General features: G+C 50.9%; 1 protein-coding gene across 2 annotated transcripts; it reads right to left on the reverse strand.

Annotated features, from left to right (window-relative positions):
- Positions 1-17,770: 17,770 nt before the first annotated feature.
- POP7 (POP7 homolog, ribonuclease P/MRP subunit) lies at positions 17,771-20,190 on the reverse strand. 2 transcript variants are annotated; one of them, XM_038768332.1, is made up of 2 exons: positions 20,134-20,190; positions 17,771-18,388 (listed from the first exon to the last, which is right to left on the reverse strand). In XM_038768332.1, exon 2 carries the CDS (start codon positions 18,381-18,383, stop codon positions 17,958-17,960), a length of 426 nt encoding a protein of 141 aa, XP_038624260.1. In that variant the 5' UTR covers positions 18,384-18,388; positions 20,134-20,190; the 3' UTR covers positions 17,771-17,957. The 2 variants fall into 2 exon arrangements, with proteins under 2 accessions (XP_038624260.1, XP_038624261.1); XM_038768333.1 differs by lacking the exon at positions 20,134-20,190 and adding an exon at positions 19,130-19,148.
- Positions 20,191-22,068: the final 1,878 nt, after the last annotated feature.

Here is a 22,068-nt window from a genome sequence, read left to right on the forward strand (position 1 = left end):
CGAGAGCGGGCCGCCTGCGTCAGCCGGCGGGCTGCCCTGACCTCCCGGCCGGAGGGAGCGGCGGGGGAAGGGGAGGACCGTGCCGGGGCCTACAACGGGAGCCGGAGAGTCTTCCCGGCTGGCCGTCCGGCCCCTCGGATGGATCCGCTCGCCACGCTCCCCTGGGCCGGAGGAGATACATAAGTTCATCATTTTCCATTCATTCAGTCGAACGTATTGAGGGCTTACCCCGCGCAGAGCACTGTATTTACCGAACGCTTACAACGCGCAGAGCATCTTGTGAGGTTGTTGGACACGTTCCCTGCCTACAGTCTATTGAGCGCTTACTGTATGCCGAGCACTGTACTGAGCGCTTGGGAGAGGACACTATGACGATGTCGGTGGACACGTTCCTGCCAACAATCAATCAATCATTCATTCATTCAATCGTAGTTATTGAGCACTTACGGTGTGCAGAGAGCACTGCAAGGAGCGCTTAGGAGAGGACACTATAACGATGTCGGTGGACACGTTCCTGCCAACAATCAATCAATCATTCATTCATTCATTCAATCGTATTTATGAGCGCTTACTGTATGCCGAGCACTGTACTGAGCGCTTGGGAGAGGACACTATAACGATGTCAGTGGACACGTTCCTGCCAACAATCAATCAATCATTCATTCAATCGTAGTTATTGAGCACTTACGGTGTGCAGAGAGCACTGCAAGGAGCGCTTAGGAGAGGACACTATAACGATGTCAGTGGACACGTTCCTGCCAACAATCAATCAATCATTCATTCATTCATTCAATCGTATTTATGAGCGCTTACTGTATGCCGAGCACTGTACTGAGCGCTTGGGAGAGGACACTATAACGATGTCGGTGGACACGTTCCTGCCAACAATCAGTCATTCATTCAGTCGTATTTATGATGTGTGCAGAGCACTGCAAGGAGCGCTTAGGAGAGGACACTATGACGATGTCGGTGGACACGTTCCTGCCAACAATCAATCAATCATTCATTCATTCAATCGTAGTTATTGAGCACTTACGGTGTGCAGAGAGCACTGCAAAGAGCGCTTAGGAGAGGACACTATAACGATGTCAGTGGACACGTTCCTGCCAACAATCAATCAATCATTCATTCATTCATTCAATCGTATTTATGAGCGCTTACTGTATGCCGAGCACTGTACTGAGCGCTTGGGAGAGGACACTATAACGATGTCGGTGGACACGTTCCTGCCAACAATCAGTCATTCATTCAGTCATATTTATGAGCGCTTACTGTGTGCAGAGCACTGCAAGGAGCGTTTAGGAGAGGACACTGTAATGATGTCGGTGGACACGTTCCTGCCGATAATCAATCAATCATTCATTCATTCAATCATATTTATTGAGTACTTACTGAGTATTTGTTATACTTGTATTCGTATATTTATTTATTTTATTTGTACGTATCTATTCTATTTATTTTATTTTGTTAAGTATGTTTGGTTTGGTTCTCTGTCTCCCCCTTTTAGACTGTGAGCCCACTGTTGGGTAGGGACTGTCTCTATATGTTGCCAATTTGTGCTTCCCAAGCGCTTAGTACAGTGCTCTGCACATAGTAAGTGCTCAATAAATACGATTGATTGATTGATTGATTGATTGTATATGTACAAATATATATTTGTATTTGAACGTGTCAGTGGACACGTTCCTGCCAATAATCAATTTGTTGAGTATTTATTGAGTATTTATTGAAGCAGCGTGGCTCAATGGAAAGAGCACGGGCTTTGGAGTCAGAGGTCAGGGGTTCAAATCCTGGCTCCGCCACTTGTCAGCTGTGTGACTTTGGGCAAGTCACTTCACTTCTCTGGGCCTCAGTTACCTCATCTGCAAAATGGGGATTAAGACTGTGAGCCCCACGTGGGACAACCTGATCACCTTGTAACCTCCCCAGCGCTTAGAACAGTGCTTTGCACATAGTAAGTGCTTAATAAATGCCATTATTATTATTTATTTATTACTTACGGTGTGCAGAGCACTGCAATGAGCGCTTAGCAGAGGACAATATAACGATGTCGGTGGACACATTCCTGCCAAGAATCAATCAATCATTCATTCATTCATTCATTCAATCGTATTTATGAGCGCTTACTATGTGCAGAGCACTGCAATGAGTGCTTGGGAGAGGACAATATAACAATGTCGGTGGATACGTTCCTGCCAATAATCAATCAATCATTCATTCATTCAATCGTATTTATGAGCTCTTACTGTGTGCAGAGCACTGTACTGAGCGCTTGGGAGAGGACAATATAACAATGTTGGTGGACATGTTCCTACCAATAATTGATCATTCATTCATTCATTCAATCATATTTATTGGGCACTTACTGTGTGCAGAGCACTGTAATGAGCACTTGGGAGAGGACAATATAATAATGTCAGTGGACACGTTCCTGCCAATAATCAATCATTCATTCATTCATTCATTCAATCGCATTTATTGAGCACTTACTGTGTGCAGAGCACTATACTAAGCGCTTGGGAAGTACAAGTTGGTAACATATAGCTCACAGTCTAGAACAGGGAGACAGACAAAAAAACAAAACATGTAGACAGGTGTCAAAGTCATCAGAACAAATAGAATTAAAGTTATATGCGATCATAGTTATTGAGCGCTTATTGTGTGCTGAGTACTGGATACTGTACTAAGCGCTTGGGAGAGGACAATATAACAGAGTTCTTAGACACATTCCCTGCTCATAATCAGTCGGTCATATTTACTGAGTGCTTAGTATATGCAGGGCACTGTACTAAGAACTTGGGAGAGTACAATATTACAGAATTTTTAAAATGGCATTTATTAAGTGCTTACTGTGTGCAAAGCACTGTTCTAAGCACTGGGGAGGTTACAAGGTGATCAGGTTGTCCCACGGGGGGCTCACAGTCTTAATCCCCGTTTTACAGATGAGGTTACTGAGGCCCAGAGAAGTGAAGTGACTTGTCCAAAGTCACACAGCTGACAATCGGTGGAGCCGGGATTTGAACCCATGACCTCTGACTCCAAAGCCCGGGCTCTTTCCACTGAGCCGCACTCCTTCCCCTCGGTAGATATGTTCCTTACCCACGACAAGCTGCCGGTCTAGAGGGGGAGACTGAGATTAATATGAATAATTAAACGATGAATGCGGACGTAAGTGCACATTCATAGAGTGGAGAAGCAGCGTGGCTCAGTGGGAAGAGCCCGGGCTTTGGAGTCAGAGGTCATGGGTTCAAATCCCGGCTCCGCCACTTGTCGGCTGAGTGACTTTGGGCAAGTCACTCAACTTCTCTGTGCCTCGGTTCCCTCAGCTGGAAAATGGGGATGAAGACTGTGAGCCCCCCGTGGGACAACCTGATCACCTTGTAACCTCCCCAGAACAGTGCTTTGCACATAGTAAGTGCTTAATAAATGCCATCATCATTATGATGATTACTAAGCCATGGGGCGAGTTACAGGCTAATTGGGCTGGACACAATCTCTGTCCCGTGTGGGGCTCACACGATAAATCCTCATTTTTCAAGATGAGGTAACTGAGGCCCAGAGAAGTGAAGGGACTTACCCAAGGTCACACGGCAGACATGTGGCGGAGCCGGAACCCGAACCCAGGACCTTCCGGTTCCCAAGCTAGTGCTCGGTCCGTTAGGCCGCGCTGCTTCTCACGTCATTTCTCCTGGGGGAGGCCTCGGTTTCCTCAACTGTAAAATGGGGATGAAATCCTCCTCCCTCCGATTTAGACTGGGAATATACCCCCTGCCAAGCTCTGTACTAAGTACTATTGTAGAGACAAGACGATCGGATCGGAGAAGCAGTGGGGCCTAGTGGATAGAGCACAGACTGGGGAGTCAGAAGGACCTGGGTTCTAATCCCAGCTCGGCCGCTCGTCTGCTGTGTGACTTTGGGCAAGTCACTTCTCTTCTCTGTGCCTCTGTTACCTCAGCTTTAAAATGGGGATTAGGACTGTGGGCCCCACTGCGGGACAACCTGATTTGCCTCTTTCCAACCCGGTGCTTGGGTCCCTGCCCCACTCCCGCCTCACAGACTAAGCGGGAAGGATAACAGGTATTTCACCCCCATTTTCCAGGTGAGGAGACTGAGGCTAGAGAAGTCAAATAATAATAATGATGGCATTTATTAAGCGCTTACCATGTGCAAAGCACTGTTCTAAGCGCTGGGGTAGATACAAGGTAATCAAGTTGTCCCTCGTGGGGCTCACAGACCCAATCCCCATTTCCAGATGAGGGAACTGAGGCCCAGAGAAGTGAAGTGACCTGCCCAAAGTCACGCAGCTGACAAGCGGCAGAGCCGGGATTTGAACCCATGACCTCTGACTCCAAAGCCTGGGCTCTTTCCACTGAGCTTATCTGCATCATGCAAGTGCCTAAGACGGGCGCTCACTATATGTCCCATGTTTTCCCTTCTCTATGTTTATACACTGGACCAATATTCCAGACAACTGTCAGCCTCTTCATGGGGGGATTGTCCCGGGTCGCTCATTCGTTCCTTCATTTATTGAGCACTTACCGTGTGCAAAGCACTGTGCTAAGAGCTGGGGAGAGTACAATTTAATGCTAAATAGACACCCTCCCTGCTCACAACGGGCTCAGTCAATCAATCAATCGTATTTGGAGAAGCAGCGTGGCTCAGTGGAAAGAGCCCGGGCTTTGGAGTCAGAGAACATGGGTTCAAATCCCAGCTCTGCCAACTGTCAGCTGTGTGACTTTGGGCAAGTCACTTCACTTCTCTGTGCCTCAGTTACCTCATCTGTGAAATGGGGATTAAAACTGTGAGCCCCCTGTGGGACAACTTGATCACCTTGTAACCTCCCCCAGCGCTTAGAACAGTGCTTTGCACATAGTAAGCGCTTAACAAATGCCATCATCATCATCATTTATTGAGCGCTTACTGTGTGCAGAGCACTGGACTAAGCTCTTGGGAAGTACAATCAATCAATCAATCAGTTGTATTTATTGAGAGCTTACTGTGTGTAGAGCACTGTACTAAGCACTCGGGAAGTACAAGTTGGCAACATATAGAGACGGTCCCTACCGCTCGGTGAAGACGGGATGAGAACCCAGGTCCCCTGACTCCCAGCACTCTCTGCTAGGCCACACCGCTTCCCTGAGGATCCAGGGATGGGGTTCCCTGCTCCAGGCACCCCGGAACCCCTCTCCCAGCAGCTCCTCGGGGGGCTCCGGGACCACACCCTTCCCACAAGGGGGGAATTGAGAGTCATTCATTCAGTCGTACTTATTGAGCGCTTACTGCGTGCAGAGCACCGTCCCAAGCGCTTGGGAGAGGACAATGCAACAACAAAGAAGCAGCGTGGCTCAGTGGAAAGAGCCCGGGCTTTGGAGTCAGAGGTCATGGGTTCAAATCCCGGCCCCGCCACATGTCTGCTGTGTGACCTTGGGCGAGTCACTTCACTTCTCTGAGCCTCAGTTACCTCATCTGGAAAAGGGGGATTAAGACGGTGAGCCCCTCGTGGGACAACTTGATCACCTTGTATTCCCCCCCAGCGCTTAGAACAGTGCTCTGCACATAGTAAGCGCTTAACAAATGCCATCATTAATAAACAGACACAAGCAGAGAGGACCACCCCGGTCTTCCTACCCCAGCAGGCCTGGGAAGGGAAGGGGCAGAAGGCCCGGCGGGCCGGGGTTGGGGGGTGGGAGGGTGGGGGGCTTCCTTGGGGTCCCCCAGCCCCCCAAGGAGATAGTAGAGACCTTTGAGTAGTGCTGAGGCAGGGAGGGGGGTGGGAGGGTCCCGTTGTTTCGTGGCTTCCTCCTGGGGCCTGCGCGGGCGGACGGACGATGGAAAATCCAAAGGGAAGCAAATTTATAGCCCCCCGGACCCCCCCGGAGTCGTCCAAGAGCTCCCCAGGCAGCCCGACGCCACCGCCGCCTTGGGGAGGGTCTCCCTACTCCGTCACCCCCCACTCCCCTCCCTGTCGGGCCCGGGAGTTCAGCCAGCGGCCGAAGAGGCCTGCTCTTGCCCCGGGATCCAGGCGGCCAGTGGGAAGTCCTCCCTTCCCTTCCCTTCCCTTTCCCGGTCCTCAAGGGAGGATGGAAGGAGCGAGCCGGGCCGGGTTGAGGTTGCGGTTGAGCTGCCTCGCCGCCGGTCGAGGTTGGGATTGCTAGGGGAACCGTTGGGGAAACTGAGGCAGGGGATTCCACTAGTCAGTCAGTCAATCGATCGTACTTATTGAGCGCTTACTGTGTGCAGAGCACTGGACTAAGCGCTTGGGAAGTCCAAGTTGGCAACATCTAGAGACGGTCCCTACCCAACAGCGGGCTCACAGTCTAGAAGGGGGAGACAGAGAACAAAACCAAACATACTAACAAAATAAAATAAATAGGATAGATATGTACAAGTAAAATAAATAAATAAATAAATAGAGTAATAAATATGTACAAACATATATACATATTTACAGGTGCTGTGGGGAAGGGAAGGAGGTAAGGTGGGGGGATGGAGAGGGGGATGAGGGGGAGAGGAAGGAAGGGGCTCAGTCTGGGAAGGACCGATCTAGTGTTTATTTGTCACTAGTGGGATGGGGACTGCATCCGATCTGATCGGCTCTTCCTGCAGAACCGAGCACAGCGCGCAGTACGTAGAAAGCGCTTATCAAATAATAATAATAATAATAATAATGGCATTTGTTAGGTGCTTACTATGTGCAAAGCACTGTTCTAAGCGCTGGGGAGGTTACAAGGTGATCAGGTTGTCCCATGGGGGGCTCAAAGTCTTAATCCCCATTTTACAGATGAGGGAACTGAAGCCCAGAGAAGTGAAGTGACTTGCCCAAAGTCACACAGCTGGCAATTGGCGGAGCCGGGACTTGAACCCATGACCACTGACTCCAAAGCCCGGGCTCTTTCCAATGAGCCACGCTGCTTCTCCAGCACGGTGTAGCATTCGTAGCAGAAAAGAAGCGGTGTGGCCTAGTGGAACCCAGCGCTTAGAACAGTGCTTTGCACATAGTAAGCGCTTAATAAATGCCATCGTTATTATCATTTTTATTATTATAGAGCCCGGGCCTGGAAGTCAGGAGGACCTAGGTTCTAATCCCTGTTCCGCCACCTGTCTGCTGCGTGACCTTGGGCAATCAATCAATCAATCGTATTTATTGAGCGCTTACTGTGTGCAGAGCACTGTACTAAGCGCTTGGGAAGTACAAGTTGGCAACATATAGAGACGGTCCCTACCCAACAGTGGGCTCACAGTCTAAAAGGGGGAGACAGAGAACAAAACCATACTAACAAAATAAAATAAATAGAATAGATATGTACAAGTAAAATAAATAAATAAATAAATACAGTAATAAATATGTACAAAGATATATACGTATATACAGGTGCTGTGGGGAAGGGAAGGAGGTAAGATGAGGGGGATGGAGAGGGGGACGAGGGGGAGAGGAAGGAAGGGGCTGAGTGTGGGAAGGCCTCCTGGAGGAGGTGAGCTCTCAGTAGGGCCTTGAAGGGAGGCAGAGAGCTAGTTTGGCGGATGGGCAGAGGGAGGGCATTCCAGGCCCGGGGGAGGACGTGGGCCGGGGGTCCATGGCGGGACAGGCGAGAACGAGGCCTAACGGTGAGGAGATTAGCGGTGGCAGAGGAGCGGAGGGTGCGGGCTGGGCTGGAGAAGGAGAGAAGGGAGGTGAGGTAGGAGGGGGCGAGGGGATGGACAGCCTTGAAGCCCAGGGTGAGGAGTTTCTGCCTGATGCGCAGATTGATTGGTAGTCACTGGAGATTTTTGAGGAGGGGAGTAACATGCCCAGAGCGTTTCTGGACAAAGGCAATCCGGGCAGCAGCATGAAGCATGGATTGAAGTGGGGAGAGACACGAGGATGGGAGATCAGAGAGAAGGCTGATGCAGTAGTCCAGACAGGATAGGATGAGAGCTTGAACGAGCAGGGTAGCGGTGTGGATGGAGAGGAAAGGGCGGATCTTGGCAACGTTGCGGAGCTGAGACCGGCAGGTTTTGGTGACAGCTTGGATGTGAGGGGTGAACGAGAGAGCGGAGTCGAGGATGACACCAAGGTTGTGGGCTTGTGAGATGGGAAGGCTGGTAGTGCTGTCAACAGAGATGGGAAAGTCAGGTAGAGGGCAAGTCTACCTGACTTAGTCTACCTTAGTCTTGGGCAAGTCACTTAACTTCTCTGTTACCTCAACTGTAAGCGCTTAACAAATCCTTCTCTGGGCCTCAGTTACTCCCTAGTAAGCGCTTAACCAATACCATAATTACTTATTATTATTATTACTATTATTATTAAACTCTCAATAAATATAATCAATCGATTGATGGATTAATTGTAGCTTACCCTACTAAACACTTGGGAACGTACAACACAGTAGAGTTGGTTGACATGACCCGTTGTTGGGTAGGGACCATCTCTATATGTTGCCAACTTGTACTTCCCAAGGGCTTAGTCCAGTGCTCTGCACACAGTAAGCGCTCAATCAATACGATTGAATGAATGAATGACCCCTGCCCACAATCAATCAATCAATCAATCGTATTTATTGAGCACTTACTGTGTGCAGAGCACTGTACTAAGCGCTTGGGAAGTCCAAGTTGGCAACATATAGGGACAGTTCCTACCCAACAGTGGGCTCACAGTCTAAAAGGGGGAGACAGAGAACAGAACCAAACATACTAACAAAATAAAATAAATAGAATAGATATGTACAAGTAAAATAAATAAATAAATAGAGTAATAAATATGTACAAACATATATACATATATACAGGTGCTGTGGGGAAGGGAAGGAGGTAAGATGGGGGGATGGAGAGGGGGACGAGGGGGAGAGGAAGGAGTTTACAATCAATCAATCAATTGTATTTACTCTGTCTCCCCCTTTTAGACTGTGAGCCCACTGTTGGGTAGGGACTGTCTCTATATGTTGCCAATTTGTACTTCCCAAGCGCTTAGTACAGTGCTCTGCACATAGTAAGTGCTCAATAAATATGATTGATGATGATGATGATTGAGCGCTTACTGTGTGCAGAGCACTGTACTAAGCGCTTGGGAAGTCCAAGTTGGCAACATATAGAGACGGTCCCTACCCAACAGCGGGCTCACAATCTAGAAGGGCTTACAGACGACATTGAAAGAAATTTCAGATAAGGGGAAATGGCGGAGTATTAAGGATGCGGAGATAAGAATCCCACTCCTGGGGATTCTCCAAGTGGTTGCCCAACCACCTCTGCATCAGACAGAAACTCCTCACCGTCAGTTTTAAAGTCCTCAATCGTCTCGCCCCCTCCAACCTCACCTCAATTCTCTCTCACCCCAACCGGCCCTCACGCTTGGCTCCTCCGGTGCCAACCTTCTCACTGTACCTCCATCTCGTCTATCTGGCCGCCGACCCCTCGCCCCCGTCCTTTCTCTGGTCTGGAACGCCCTCCCTCCTCATATCTATCACTCTCCCTCCCTTCAAAGCCCTACTAGAGAAGCGGCATGGCTCAGTGGAAAGAGCCCGGGCTTTGGAGTCAGAGGTCATGTGTTCGAATCCTGGCTCTGCCAATCGTCAGCTGTGTGACTCTGGGCAAGTCACTTCACTTCTCTGTGCTTCAGTTACCTCATCTGTAAAATGGGGATTAAGACTGTGAGCCCCACGTGGGACACCCTGATCACCTTGTAACCTCCCCAGCTCTTAGAACAGTGCTTTGCACATAGTAAGTGCTTAATAAATGCCATCATTATTATTATTATTATTACTAAAATCACATCTCCTCCAAGAGGCCTTCCCTAAGTCCTCATTTCCTCTCCTCCCACTCCCTTTTGCGTTGCCCTTACGCTTGGATTATGTACAAATCCATACTTCATTAATTTTTATTAACGTACGTCTCTCCCTCTAGACTGTGAGCGCGCTACGGGCGGGGAACGTGTCTGCTAATTCTATTGCAGCAGACTCTCCCAAGCCCTTAGTAATAATAATAATAATGATAGCATTTATTAAGCGTTTACTATGTGCAAAGCACTGTTCTAAGCGCTGGGGAGGTTACAAGGTAATCAGGTTGTCCCATGGGGGGCTCACAGTCTTAATCCCCATTTTACAGATGAGGGAACTGAGGCACAGAGAAGTACAGTGCCCTGCGCATAGTAAGTGCTCAATACATGTTTTGCTTTGTTTTGTTGTCTGTCTCCCCCTTCTAGACTGTGAGTCCGTTGTTGGGTAGGGACCGTCTCTATATGTTACCGACTTGTCCTTCCCAAGCGCTTAGTACAGTGCTCTGCACCTAGTAAGCGCTCAATAAATACGATTGAATAAATGAACAAATACCATTGATTGATTGAATTTTCTCTCAAGCACGTAGTCCAGCGCTCTGCACACAGTAAGCGCTCAATAAATAGGACTGATGGATGGGTATGTACTGAGAGGTGGGGTATCACAGTGCTTAAGCCAAGTCAGCCAGTCAGTCAGATGAGGAAATGAGGAAACTGAGGCCCAGAGAAATGAAGCGGCTCGCCCAGCAGATACAGCGGGATTAGAAACCAGCCCCTCAGGCCCGGGCTCTTCCCATTGTCATCATCATCATCATCAATCGTATTTATTGAGCACTTACTATGCGCAGAGCACGGTACTAAGCGCTTGGGAAGTACAAATTGGCAACATATAGAGACAGTCCCTACCCAACAGTGGGCTCACAGTCTAAAAGGCCACACTGCTTTATTTCTCCCTCACAGGGGGTGGCAACCCTGACACCTCCAACCCGCTCCCCACGTCCCTGGCTGTGGTGGCCGTAGTGGCCATGACTGAGGAAGCTGTGGCGGCTGTGATGGCTACGGCGATGGCGGAGGCCGTGGTTGTGGTGGCCGTGGTGGCCGCGGTTGCGGTGGCGGCGAAGGGGAGAAAGGAGCGACGAGGAAACAACAAACAAACAAACGGGCCCGGCGGCGGCAGGGCTGCCAAAACAAACCTAAAATAAAAAGGCCCGTGGCCGCCACCTCGGCTGGGCCCCGGCCAGGAGGCCAATGGGCCAAGACCCGTGGAACATACGTGCCGGGAAACACGTCGTCGCTCTTCTCTCCCTCTGCTCCCGCCGGAGGCCCTCTCCGGTCCGCCTGGGCCCTGGAGCCCCTCGGGGATGGTGGGGAGGGGGGCTAGGGGAGATCTTGGAGCCCCCAGGGATGGTGGGGAAGGAGGAATGCTAGATTCCCCCAGCGATTCATTCATTCATTCATTCAATCGTATTTATTGAGCGCTTACCGTGTGCAGAGCACTGGACTAAGCACTTGGGAAGTACAAGTTGGTAACATATAGAGACGGTCCCTACCCAACAGTGGGCTCACAGTCTAGAAGCGATGGTGGGGGGATTCTGGAGCCCCTAGAGATCGTGGGGGGAGGGCCCTGAAGCCCCGGGGATGGTGGGACGGGAGAAATACTAAAGCCCCCAGTGATGGTGGGGTCACCCTGGAGTCCCCAGGGGTGGTGGGGAGCTCTGAGGGATGGTGGAAGGACCTCGGAGCCCCCAGCGATGGTGGGAGGGGGGAAACCCCTGCGTCCCCAGGGATGATGGGGTCGGGGGGGGACCCCTGAGCCCCCAGGGATGGCGGGGAGAAGGGACTCAGGCTCCCCCTCCTTCTCCTCAAGGGTTGGCAGTGGCTCGGCCCGGCAACAGGTAATAATAACGATGGCATTTATTCAACACTTACTATGTACAAAGCACTAGGAGCCCCCCCAGAAAGGGGTGATGAGGGGTGAGGAGGCCCAGGCGCTGCAGCCCCCCACTTCTCCCCCTCCCTGTTCCCCCATGTGAACCCCCCCACACCCCATATCAGCTCCACATCAGGCCCAGCTTTAATTCAATTTCTTCTGACAACTTGACACCTGTCCACAGGTTTGGTTTTGTCCTCCGTCTCCCCCTTCTAGACTGTGAGCCGGGATTGGGTAGGGACCATCTCTGTATGTTGCCGACTTGTTCTTCCCAAGTGCTTCGTCCAGTGCTCCGCACACAGTAAGCGCTCAATAAATACGATCGAATGAATGAATGAACCTCCCTTCACCATCACAGTATCTGGGGCCAGGGACCAAGGGTCAAGCGACCTCTCTGAGGAAGCGATGACGAAATCCGTTCGTCCCCAGGGCCCCAAGTTCTCTTATAATGAGGGTCGTAAATTCACCCACCCCTGGGAGAGGGGGTTGGGGGGGGTCCCAGCTGCTGCCCCTCGCCATCAACGCCTCTCCTTGACACCCCCAAGACCACGGCGGGGAGAGCAGAGAGGGGCATCTCTAAACAGTCAGCCCCCCACCCTGTCCTCCCAGCCCCAAGAACAGGGCTATGTTTGGCCCACCCCATTTCCAGCCGCACGTGTGATGTATGTGTGCGTGCGTGCGTGCACACATGTGGCCGTCGCGGTCGGCCTCCCCTAGGGAGGAAGAGAGGGGGAGAAACATTGCTTCCCCTCAGGGCCTGGCTCCCCCTCCCTCCTTCCCCGCCGGACCCCCGGCCACCGACAGACAGGACGGAGACCCCGGCCGGCAGGACATCCTGGGGTGGACGAGATGCGGCCTGCTGTCACGGCAACCGGGGAGACCGGAGGGGCGGCGGGAAGAGAAGAGCGGATACTTTCCAGGGATTCAGGCCGTGGAATCCCGGTGATGATTCCGCCCGGGATCCTCTTCTCTCGGCCCGCAGCCCGGGGCCTAGTGGCTACAGCCCGGGCCTGGGCGTCACAAGGACCCGGCTTCTAATCCCAGTCTGATCTTGGGCAAGTCATTTCACTTCTTGGGGCCCCAATTCCCTCATCTGGAAAATGGGGATGAAGACCGTGAACGCCACGGGGGACAGGGACCGTTTCCCACCCGATTATCTTACATCTACCACAGCGCTTAGAACAGTGACTTGCACGTCGCCACGTGGTTTAGTCCTCTGGAGGTCAGAGGACCTGGGGGCTGTTCCCTGCTCCGTCACTTTTCTGCTGTGTGACCTTCGGCAAGTCACTTAACTCATCTAATCAATCAGTCATCATCATCATCATCATCAATCGTATTTATTGAGCGCTTACTATGTGCAGAGCACTGTACTAAGGGCTTGGGAAGTACAAATTGGCAACACATAGAGACAGTCCCTACCCAACAGTGGGCTCACAGTCTAAAAGGGGGAGGCAGAGAACAAAACCAAACATACCAACAAAATAAAATAAATAGGATAGATATGTACAGCTAAAATAAAGACTGTGAGCCCCCCGTGGGACAACCTGGCCACCTTGTAACCTCCCCAGTGCTTAGAACAGTGCATTGCACATAGTAAGTGCTTAATAAATGCCATTATTATTATTATTATCATTTGTTAAGCCCCTTTTATGTGCCAAGCGCTGGAGTAGATCAGGTAATCAGATTGTCCCACGTGGGGCTCACAGTCTTCATCCCCATTTTACAGACGAGGGAACTGAGGCCCAGAGAAGTGAAGTGACTTGCCCAAAGTCACACAGCAGACGTCACATTAGAACCCAGGTCCTTCTGACTCCCAAAACCGGGTTCCACCCAGTAGACGACACTGATTCCTCTACACTCGGTAAGGGCACTATAAATAATCACCAAATGACTTTGCGGGCAGGGAATCTTCCCCCTGGACTGTAAAATCGTGGGCAGGAAATGGGTCTATTGAATCGTACTCTCCCAAGCGCTTAGTACAGTGCTCTACAGCGTTCAATAATAATGATAATAATAATAATGGTATTTGTTAAGCGCTTACTATGTGCAAAGCACTGTTCAATAAATATGAATGAATGGGATTGCATCTGCCAACTCTTGTAATAATAATAATGGTATTTGTTAAACGCTTACTATGTGCAAAGCGCTGTTGATGATGATGATAGCATTTGTTAAGCACCTACTATATGCGAAGCACTGTTCAATAAATATGAATGAATGGGATTGCATCTGCCAACTCGTAATAATAATAATGGTATTTGTTAAACGCTTACTATGTGCAAAGCACTGTTGATGATGATGATAGCATTTGTTAAGCACCTACTATGCGCGAAGCACTGTTTTAAGCGCTGGGTGGATACAAGGTGATCAGGTTGTCCCACGTGGGGCTCACAGTCTTCATCCCCATTTTACAGATGAGGGAACTGAGGCCCAGAGAAGTGAAGTGACTTGCCCAAAGTCACACAGCAGACATCACATTAGAACCCAGGTCCTTCTGACTCCCAAGACTGGGTTCCACCTACTTGATGACGCTGATTCCTCTACACTCGGTAAGGGCGCTATAAATGATCACCAAATAATAATAATAATAATAATAATAATAATGGCATTTATTAATCACTTACTATGTGCAAAGCACTGTTCTAAGCGCTGGGGCACTGTTCTAAGCGCTGGAGCACTGTTCGGGCAGGCTCTGCAGCGTTAAACAAATATGAATGAATGGGATTGCATCTGCCAACTCTTGTAATAATCATCATCATCAATCGTATTTATTGAGCGCTTACTATGTGCAGAGCACTGTACTAAGCGCTTGGGAAGTACAAATTGGCAACATATAGAGACGGTCCCTACCCAACAGTGGGCTCACAGTCTAATAATGGTATTTGTTAAACGCTTACTAAGTGCAAAGCACTGTTGACGATGATGATAGCATTTGTTAAGCACTTACTATATGCGAAGCACTGTTTTAAGTGCTGGGCGGATACAAGGTGATCAGGTTGTCCCACTTTGGGTTCACAGTCTTCATCCCCATTTTACAGATGAGGGAACTGAGGCTCAGAGAAGTGAAGTGACTTGCCCAAGGTCACACAGCAGACATGTGGCGGAACCGGGATTCGAACCCATGACCTCTGACTCCCAAGCCCGGGGTCTTTCCACTGAGCCACGCTGCTTCTGTTCAAAGCGCTGTACTATTGTCTACTAACTCAACTGTGCTTTTCACCCTGTAAGCGCTCAGTAAACACCACTGATTGACTGCCCAAGATCTCTCACAGCGTGGCTCAGTGGAATGAGCGTGGGCTTGGGAGTCTGAGGTCATGGGTTCAAATCCCGGCTCCGCCAACTGTCAGCTGTGTGACTTTGGGCAAGTCACTTCACTTCTCTGTGCCTCAGTTCCCTCATCTGGAAAATGCGGATTAAGACTGTGAGCCCCACATGGGGCAACCTCATCACTTTGTATCCTCCCCAGCGCTTAGAACAGTGCTTTGCACATAGTAAGCGCTTAACAAATACGAAAATTATTATTATTACACACCTCTTTACTGTCTTTCTCACCCCAAACTGCCTTGGGCCCCCCCACTTTACACCTCACAAACCTCAACCCAAATGCCACCTTCTTCCCAAGTCAAATCTCCTGGCATCCAATCAATCAATCGTATTTATTGAGCGCTTACTGTGTGCAGAGCACTGTACTAGGCGCTTGGGAAGTACAAGTTGGCAACATATAGACAATCCCTACCCAACAGTGGGATCTGGTTCCTCACACCTCCTCTAGACTGTACGCTCCTGGTGGGCAGTGGGATTTATGTTGCCAACTTGTACTTCCCAAGCGCTTAGTACAGTGCTCTGCACACAGTAAGCACTCAAACACGATTGAATGAATGGGGGATTAATCAATCATATTTATTGAGCGCTTACTGTGTGCAGAGCACTGTACTAAGCGCTTGGGAAGCCCAAGTTGGCAACACATAGAGACAGTCCCTACCCAACAGCAGGCTCACAGTCTAGAAGAATAAGACTGGGAGCCCCATGTGAGACAACCTGATCACCTTGTAAACTCCCCAGCGCTTAGAACAGTGCTTTGCACATAGTAAGCACCTAATAAATGCCATTATTATCAGCAAGTGTTTTTATTCAAGCGCTTAGTACAGTGCTCTGCACACAGTAAGCGCTCAATAAATAAATACGATTGATTTTGTGGGCTGCCCACGGGGAAGAGCTACAGGCCGCGCTCCCGGCTTCTGGGAAAACCCGCAGCGTTTATCACAGAGCGCATCCAACTCCCTGGCCCTCCTTCCAGGTCTGATCAATCAATCAATCGTATTTATTGAGCGCTTACTGTGTGCAGAGCACTGTACTAACGCTTGGGAAGTCCAAGTTGGCAACACATAGAGACAGTCCCTACCCAACAGTGGGCTCACAGTCTAGAAGGGGGAGACAGAGAACAAAACAATATTGACAAAATAAAATAAATAGAATAGATATGTACAAGTAAAATAAATAGAGTAATAAAGACGAACAAACATATATACATATATACAGGTGCTGTGGGGAAGGGAAGGAGGTAAGGCTGGGGGGATGGGGGGGGAATTAATAAGGGAAGGTTATGGGCAGGATTGATAACGATCACTGTGGCATTTGTTAAGTGATTACTATGTGCCAGGCACTGTGCTGAGCGCTGGGGTGGATATGAGCAAATTGGACACAGTCCCTGTCCCACATGGGGCTCACGGGCTTCACCCCCACTTTCCAGATGAGGGAACTGAGGCACAGAGAAGTGACTTCCTTGAGGTCACATAGCACTTAGTCCAGTGCTCTGCACACAGTAAGCGCTCAATAAATACGATTGAATGAATGAATGAATGAATGAATGAACAGCAGGCAAGAGGCAGAGCCAGGATTAGAATCCAGGTCCTTCAGACCCCCAGGCCTGGGCACTATCCATTACATATATATGATCACCTTGTAACCTCTCCAGCACTTAGAACAGTGCTTTGCACATAGGAAGCGCTTAATAAGTGCCATCATAAAATAAAAATTCCCTGCCCCAAGGGGGTGGGAAGAACAGGGATGTACTGGCAGAGGCAGAGGGGAAAACAGGCCAGGTTTTTCCCGAGGTGCTCCCATGGGACGGAAGGGGGGCTGCAAAGGTTCACAGGAGCAGGGAAAGTAGGAGGCGGTGGCTGGGGACACTTCCCTTTCCCCCCAAATCCTTCACCTCACTGGTCATGGGGGGAAAGAAGGGAGTTTAAGAAGTACAGACACAGCAAAAGTGCTTTTATCCTGTGGGCTGCCCACAGACAGAGGGAAGAGGTACAGGCCGAGCTCTCGGCTTCCGGGAAACGCCACAGTGTTTATCACAGAGGGCGTCCAACTGCCTGGTCCTCCTTCCAGATTCCCGGGAGAGCTGGGGCGGGAATTTTCCTCCTCCGGGTCGGGCGGTGGGGGAAAGGAAAGGTGGAACCGGGGTCTTCCTGGGGTCCTCTCCTGGGCCGGAAGGAGAACGGCGAAGGTTCACGGGAGCGGGAAGAGTAGGAGCCGGTGGCTGGGGACACTTCCCTTTCCCCCCAAATCTTTCACCTCACTGGTCACGGGGGGGAAAGAAGGGAGTTTAAGAAGTACAGACACGGCAAAAGTGCTTTTATTCTGTGGGCTGCCCACAGGCAGAGGGAAGAGGTACAGGCCGCGCTCTCGGCTTCCGGGAAACGCCACAGTGTTTATCACAGAGGGCGTCCAACTGCCTGGTCCTCCTTCCAGATTCCCGGGAGAGCTGGGGCGGGAATTTTCCTCCTCCGGGTCAGGCGGTGGGGGAAAGGAAAGATGGAACTGGGGTCTTCCTGGGGTCCTCTCCTGGGCCGGAAGGAGAACCGCAAAGGTTCACGGGAGTGGGAAGAGTAGGAGCCGGTGGCTGGGGACAGATCCCTTTCCCCCCAAATCCTTCACCTCACTGGTCACGGGGGGGAAAGAAGGGAGTTTAAGAAGTACAGACACGGCAAAAGTACTTTTATTCTGTGGGCTGCCCACAGGCAGAGGGAAGAGGTACAGGCCTCGCTCTCGGCTTCTGGGAAACGCCACAGTGTTTATCACAGAGGGCGTCCAACTGCCCAGTCCTCCTTCCAGGTTCCCGGGAGAGCTGGGGTGGGAATTTTCCTCCTCCGGGTCGGTCGGTGGGGGAAAGGAAAGATGGAACCGGGGTCTTCCTGAGGTCCTCTCCTGGGCCGGAAAGAGAACCGCAAAGGTTCCCGGGAGCGCCTGGGGACAGCTCGGCCCGCTCCGGGCTCCCCGTTACTTGGGGGTCGCGTGGAAGACGCGGATGTGGATGGCGGAGTTGTTGCGGGTGCGCGTCAGGGGCTCCCGGGCGTCGTCGTCGGGCTCCAGGTCGTCCACCAGCTCCACGGTGGAGGTGTTGGCGGCCACGTGCAGGGCCCCGAAGCTGCCCGCCTGCAGCTGCAGGGCGATGTTGATGGCCCGGTTGATGGCCAGGCCCAGGCCGTGGATGTAGATCTCCGACCAGCCCCCGCCGCCGGCCGGGCCGCCCGCGGGGCCCAGCAGCTTCTGGCAGCGGGCCAGCTGGGCCTTGAAGTCCGTCTTCATGTTGACGTAGATGTCGTTAGGCCGGCGGGGGAGGCGGTGAGGGAGCCTCTTGCGCAGGGTGTACTCTCCGGGGTCCAGGTCGGACTCGCCCCCTCGGGGCTGACGGTTCTCCGCCATGGCTCCTGGGCCGGAGGGAATCATTCATTCGGTCAATCGTATTTATTGAGCCCGCTGTTGGGTTGGGACCGTCTCTGTATGTTGCCAGCTTGTACTTCCCAAGCGCTTAGTCCAGTGCTCCGCACACAATAAGCGCTCAATAAATGTGATTGATTGATTGATTAGTTCCTCCCCCTTCGGAAGGGAAGGATGTAAGGCGGGGGGGGGGTGGAGAGGGGGAGGAGGGGGAGAGGAAGGACGGAGCTCAGTCAGGGAAGGCCTCCTGGAGGAGGTGAGCTCTCAGTAGGGCCTTGAAGGGAGGAAGAGAGCTAGTCACCTTGTAACCTCCCCAGCGCTTAGAACAGTGCTTTGCACATAATAAGCTTTTAGACCGTGAGCCCGCTGTTGGGTAGGGACTGTCTCTATATGTTGCCAATTTGTACTTCCCAAGCGCTTAGTACAGTGCTCTGCACATAGTAAGCGCTCAATAAATACGATTGGTGATGATGATGATGATGAATAAGCGCTTAACAAATAACATCATCATTATTCTTATCTACCCCAGCGCTTGGCACAGTGCTTGGCACGTAGTAAGCGCTGAACAGCAGCGTGGCTCAGTGGAAAGAGCATGGGCTTTGGAGTCATTCATTCATTCAGTCGTATTTATTGAGCGCTTACTGTGTGCAGAGCACTGTACTAAGCGCTTGGGAAGTCCAAGTCGGCAACATATAGAGATGGTCCCTCTTCATTCATTCATTTGTACTCACTGAGCTCCCACTGTGTGCAGAGCACTGTACCAAATGCTAGTCAGAGGTTAGAGGTTCAAATCCCAGCTCCGCCAGTTGTCAGCTGTGTGACTTTGGGCAAGTCACTTCACTTCTCCGGACCTCAGTTCCCTCATCTGGAAAATGGGGATGAAGACTGGGAGCCCCCCGTGGGACAACCTGATCACCTTGTAATCAATCAATCCATCGTATTTATTGAGCGCTTACTGTGTGCAGAGCACTGTACTAAGCGCTTGGGAAGTACAAATTGGCAACATCTAGAGACGGTCCCTACCCAACAGTGGGCTCACGGTCTAAAAGGGGGGAGGCAGAGAACAAAACCAAACATACTAACAAAATAAAATAAATAGAATAGATATGTACAAGTAAAATAAATACAGTAATAAATGTGTACAAACATATACACAGGTGCTGTGGGGAAGGGAAGGAGGTAAGATGGGGGGGATGGAGAGGGGGACGGTAACCTCCCCAGCGCTTAGCCCAGTGCTTTGCACATGCCAAGCTAGCTCTCTTCCTCCCTTCAAGGCCCTGCTGAGAGCTCACCTCCTCCAGGAGGCCTTCCCAGACTGAGCCCCTTCCTTCCTCTCCCCCTCGCCCCCCTCTCCATCCCCCCCATCTTACCTCCTTCCCTTCCCCACAGCACCTGTATATATGTATATATGTTTGTACATATTTTTTACTCTATTTATTTATTTTATTTATACATATCTATTCTATTTATTTTATTTTGTTAGTATGTTTGGTTTTGTTCCCTGTCTCCCCCTTTTAGACTGTGAGCCCACTGTTGGGTAGGGACTGTCTCTAGATGTTGCCAATTTGTACTTCCCAAGCGCTTAGTACAGTGCTCTGCACATAGTAAGAGCTCAATAAATACTTTTGATGATGATGATGATGATAGTAAGCGCTTAATAAATGCAATTATTATTATTATTATTATTGTTATTAACAGAGACCCTTCTCACCCCCTCCCCCGCCCCCAGACTCACCTCACGGCCCGCACTCCGTCGGGTCAAAGCGAGAGTGAAGACGTGCGCGCCCCCGCGACGTGCTCGTGCCCGCCCGCGCCAAGGGGGGGGAAACCCGCGCTCCGACGGCGCACGCGCAAAGGGACCCGAGCCCGGCCGCGCGGCGGACTCTCCGCCAATCACCTCCCGCGGCCGCGCCCTCGTGCCCCGCCCACCCGCCGCGGCCTGCCAGCGCGCATGCGCGCTCTGGAGGCGAGAGGGGAGGGCGTGCGTGCGCCCCCCCCGCGCCGTGCTCGAGGCGGGGAGGGGTGGGGGGGGAAAAAAAAAAAAAAAAATCCGCGCGCCGACGGCGCACGCGCAAAGGGACCCGAGCCCGGCCGCGCGGCGGACTCTCCGCCAATCACCTCCCGCGGCCGCGCCCTCGTGCCACGCCCCCCCGGTCGCGGCCTGCCAGTGCGCATGCGCGCTCGAGCACACGGACTGAGGGGGGGGGAGGGAGGAGCCAGGTTGGAATCTACCATGTGGACGCGGGGGGGGGGGGGGGAGGAGGTGAAGGGAAGCCTCCCTGGCGTCTACTACGGGGAAATCAGAGGCGGGGAAGGGGCCATTAATGATAATTCATCCAATCAATCGTATTTATTGAGCGCTTACTGTGTGCAGAGCACTGTACTAAGCGATTGGGAAGTCCAAGTTGGCAACATATAGAGACAGTCCCTACCCAACAGTGGGCTCACAGTCTATTTATTGAGCGCCTACTGTGTGCAGGGCACTGTACTAATGGCTGTGAGCCCGCTATTGGGTAGGGACCCTCTGTATATGTTGCCAATTTGTACTTCCCAAGCGCTTAGTACAGTGCTCTGCACACAGTAAGCGCTCAATAAATATGATTGAATGAATGGATGAATTAATAATAATAGTCATGATGGCATTTGTTAAGCGCTTACTATGTGCCAAGCACTGGTCTAAGCGCTGGGGGATACAAGGTAATCAGGTTGTCCCGCGTGGGGCTCACAGTCTTCATCACTTCGCTTCTCTGGGCCTCAGTTCCCTCATCTGGAAAATGGGGCTTAAAACTGTGAGCCCCCTTGGGACAACCTAATCACCTTGTAACCTCCCCAGCGCTTAGAATAGTGCCTTGCACATAGTAAGCGCTTAATAAATACCATTATTATCATAATTAACCCCATTTTACAGATGAGGGAACTGAGGCCCAGAGTAGTGAAGTGACTTGCCCAAAGTCACACAGCTAAGTGGCAGAGTCTAGATTAGAACCCATGACCTCTGGCTCCCAAGCCCGGGCTCTTTCCACTGAACCACGCTGCTTCATTGAGAGGCTGGGGGAGGTGTGGGGTCATCCAGTCAATGGGATTTATTGTGCGCAGAGCACTGTACTAAGCACTATATGATGGAATGAATGAATGAATGAATGAACAGAAGTCATCCAAAGAAGCAGAATGGCTTAGTGGAAAGAGCCTGGGTTTAGGAGTCAGAGGTCATGGGTTCTAATCTTACCTCTGCCACTTGTCAGCTGTGTGACTTGGGGCAAGTCACTTCACTTCTCTGGGCCTCAGTTCCCTCATCTGTAAAATGGGGATGAAGACTGTGAGTCCCACGTGGGACAACCTGATTCCCTTGTATCTTCCCCAGCTCTTAGAACAGTGCTCGGCACATCGTAAGCGCTTAACCAATACCATTATTATTCTCTGTGCCTCAGTTCCCTCACATCCGGAAAATGGGGATTAAGACTGTGACCCCCCAACATGGGAGAAACACACTTGTTGCTACAAACACAATTTATTTATTTATTTTATTTGTACATATCTATTCTATTTATTTTATTTTGTTAGTATGTTTAGTTTTGTTCTCTGTCTCCCCCTTTTAGACTGTGAGCCCACTGTTGGGTAGGGACTGTCTCTATATGTTGCCAATTTGTACTTTCCAAGCGCTTAGTACAGT

Source organism: Tachyglossus aculeatus, chromosome Y4, assembly GCF_015852505.1.
Source record: "Tachyglossus aculeatus isolate mTacAcu1 chromosome Y4, mTacAcu1.pri, whole genome shotgun sequence".
NCBI lineage: Eukaryota > Metazoa > Chordata > Mammalia > Monotremata > Tachyglossidae > Tachyglossus > Tachyglossus aculeatus.

Bases quoted from the DNA above. Each gene is read 5' to 3' on its own strand.
- POP7 (XM_038768332.1), bottom strand. From the start codon at position 18,383: ATGGCGGAGAACCGTCAGCCCCGAGGGGGCGAGTCCGACCTGGACCCC.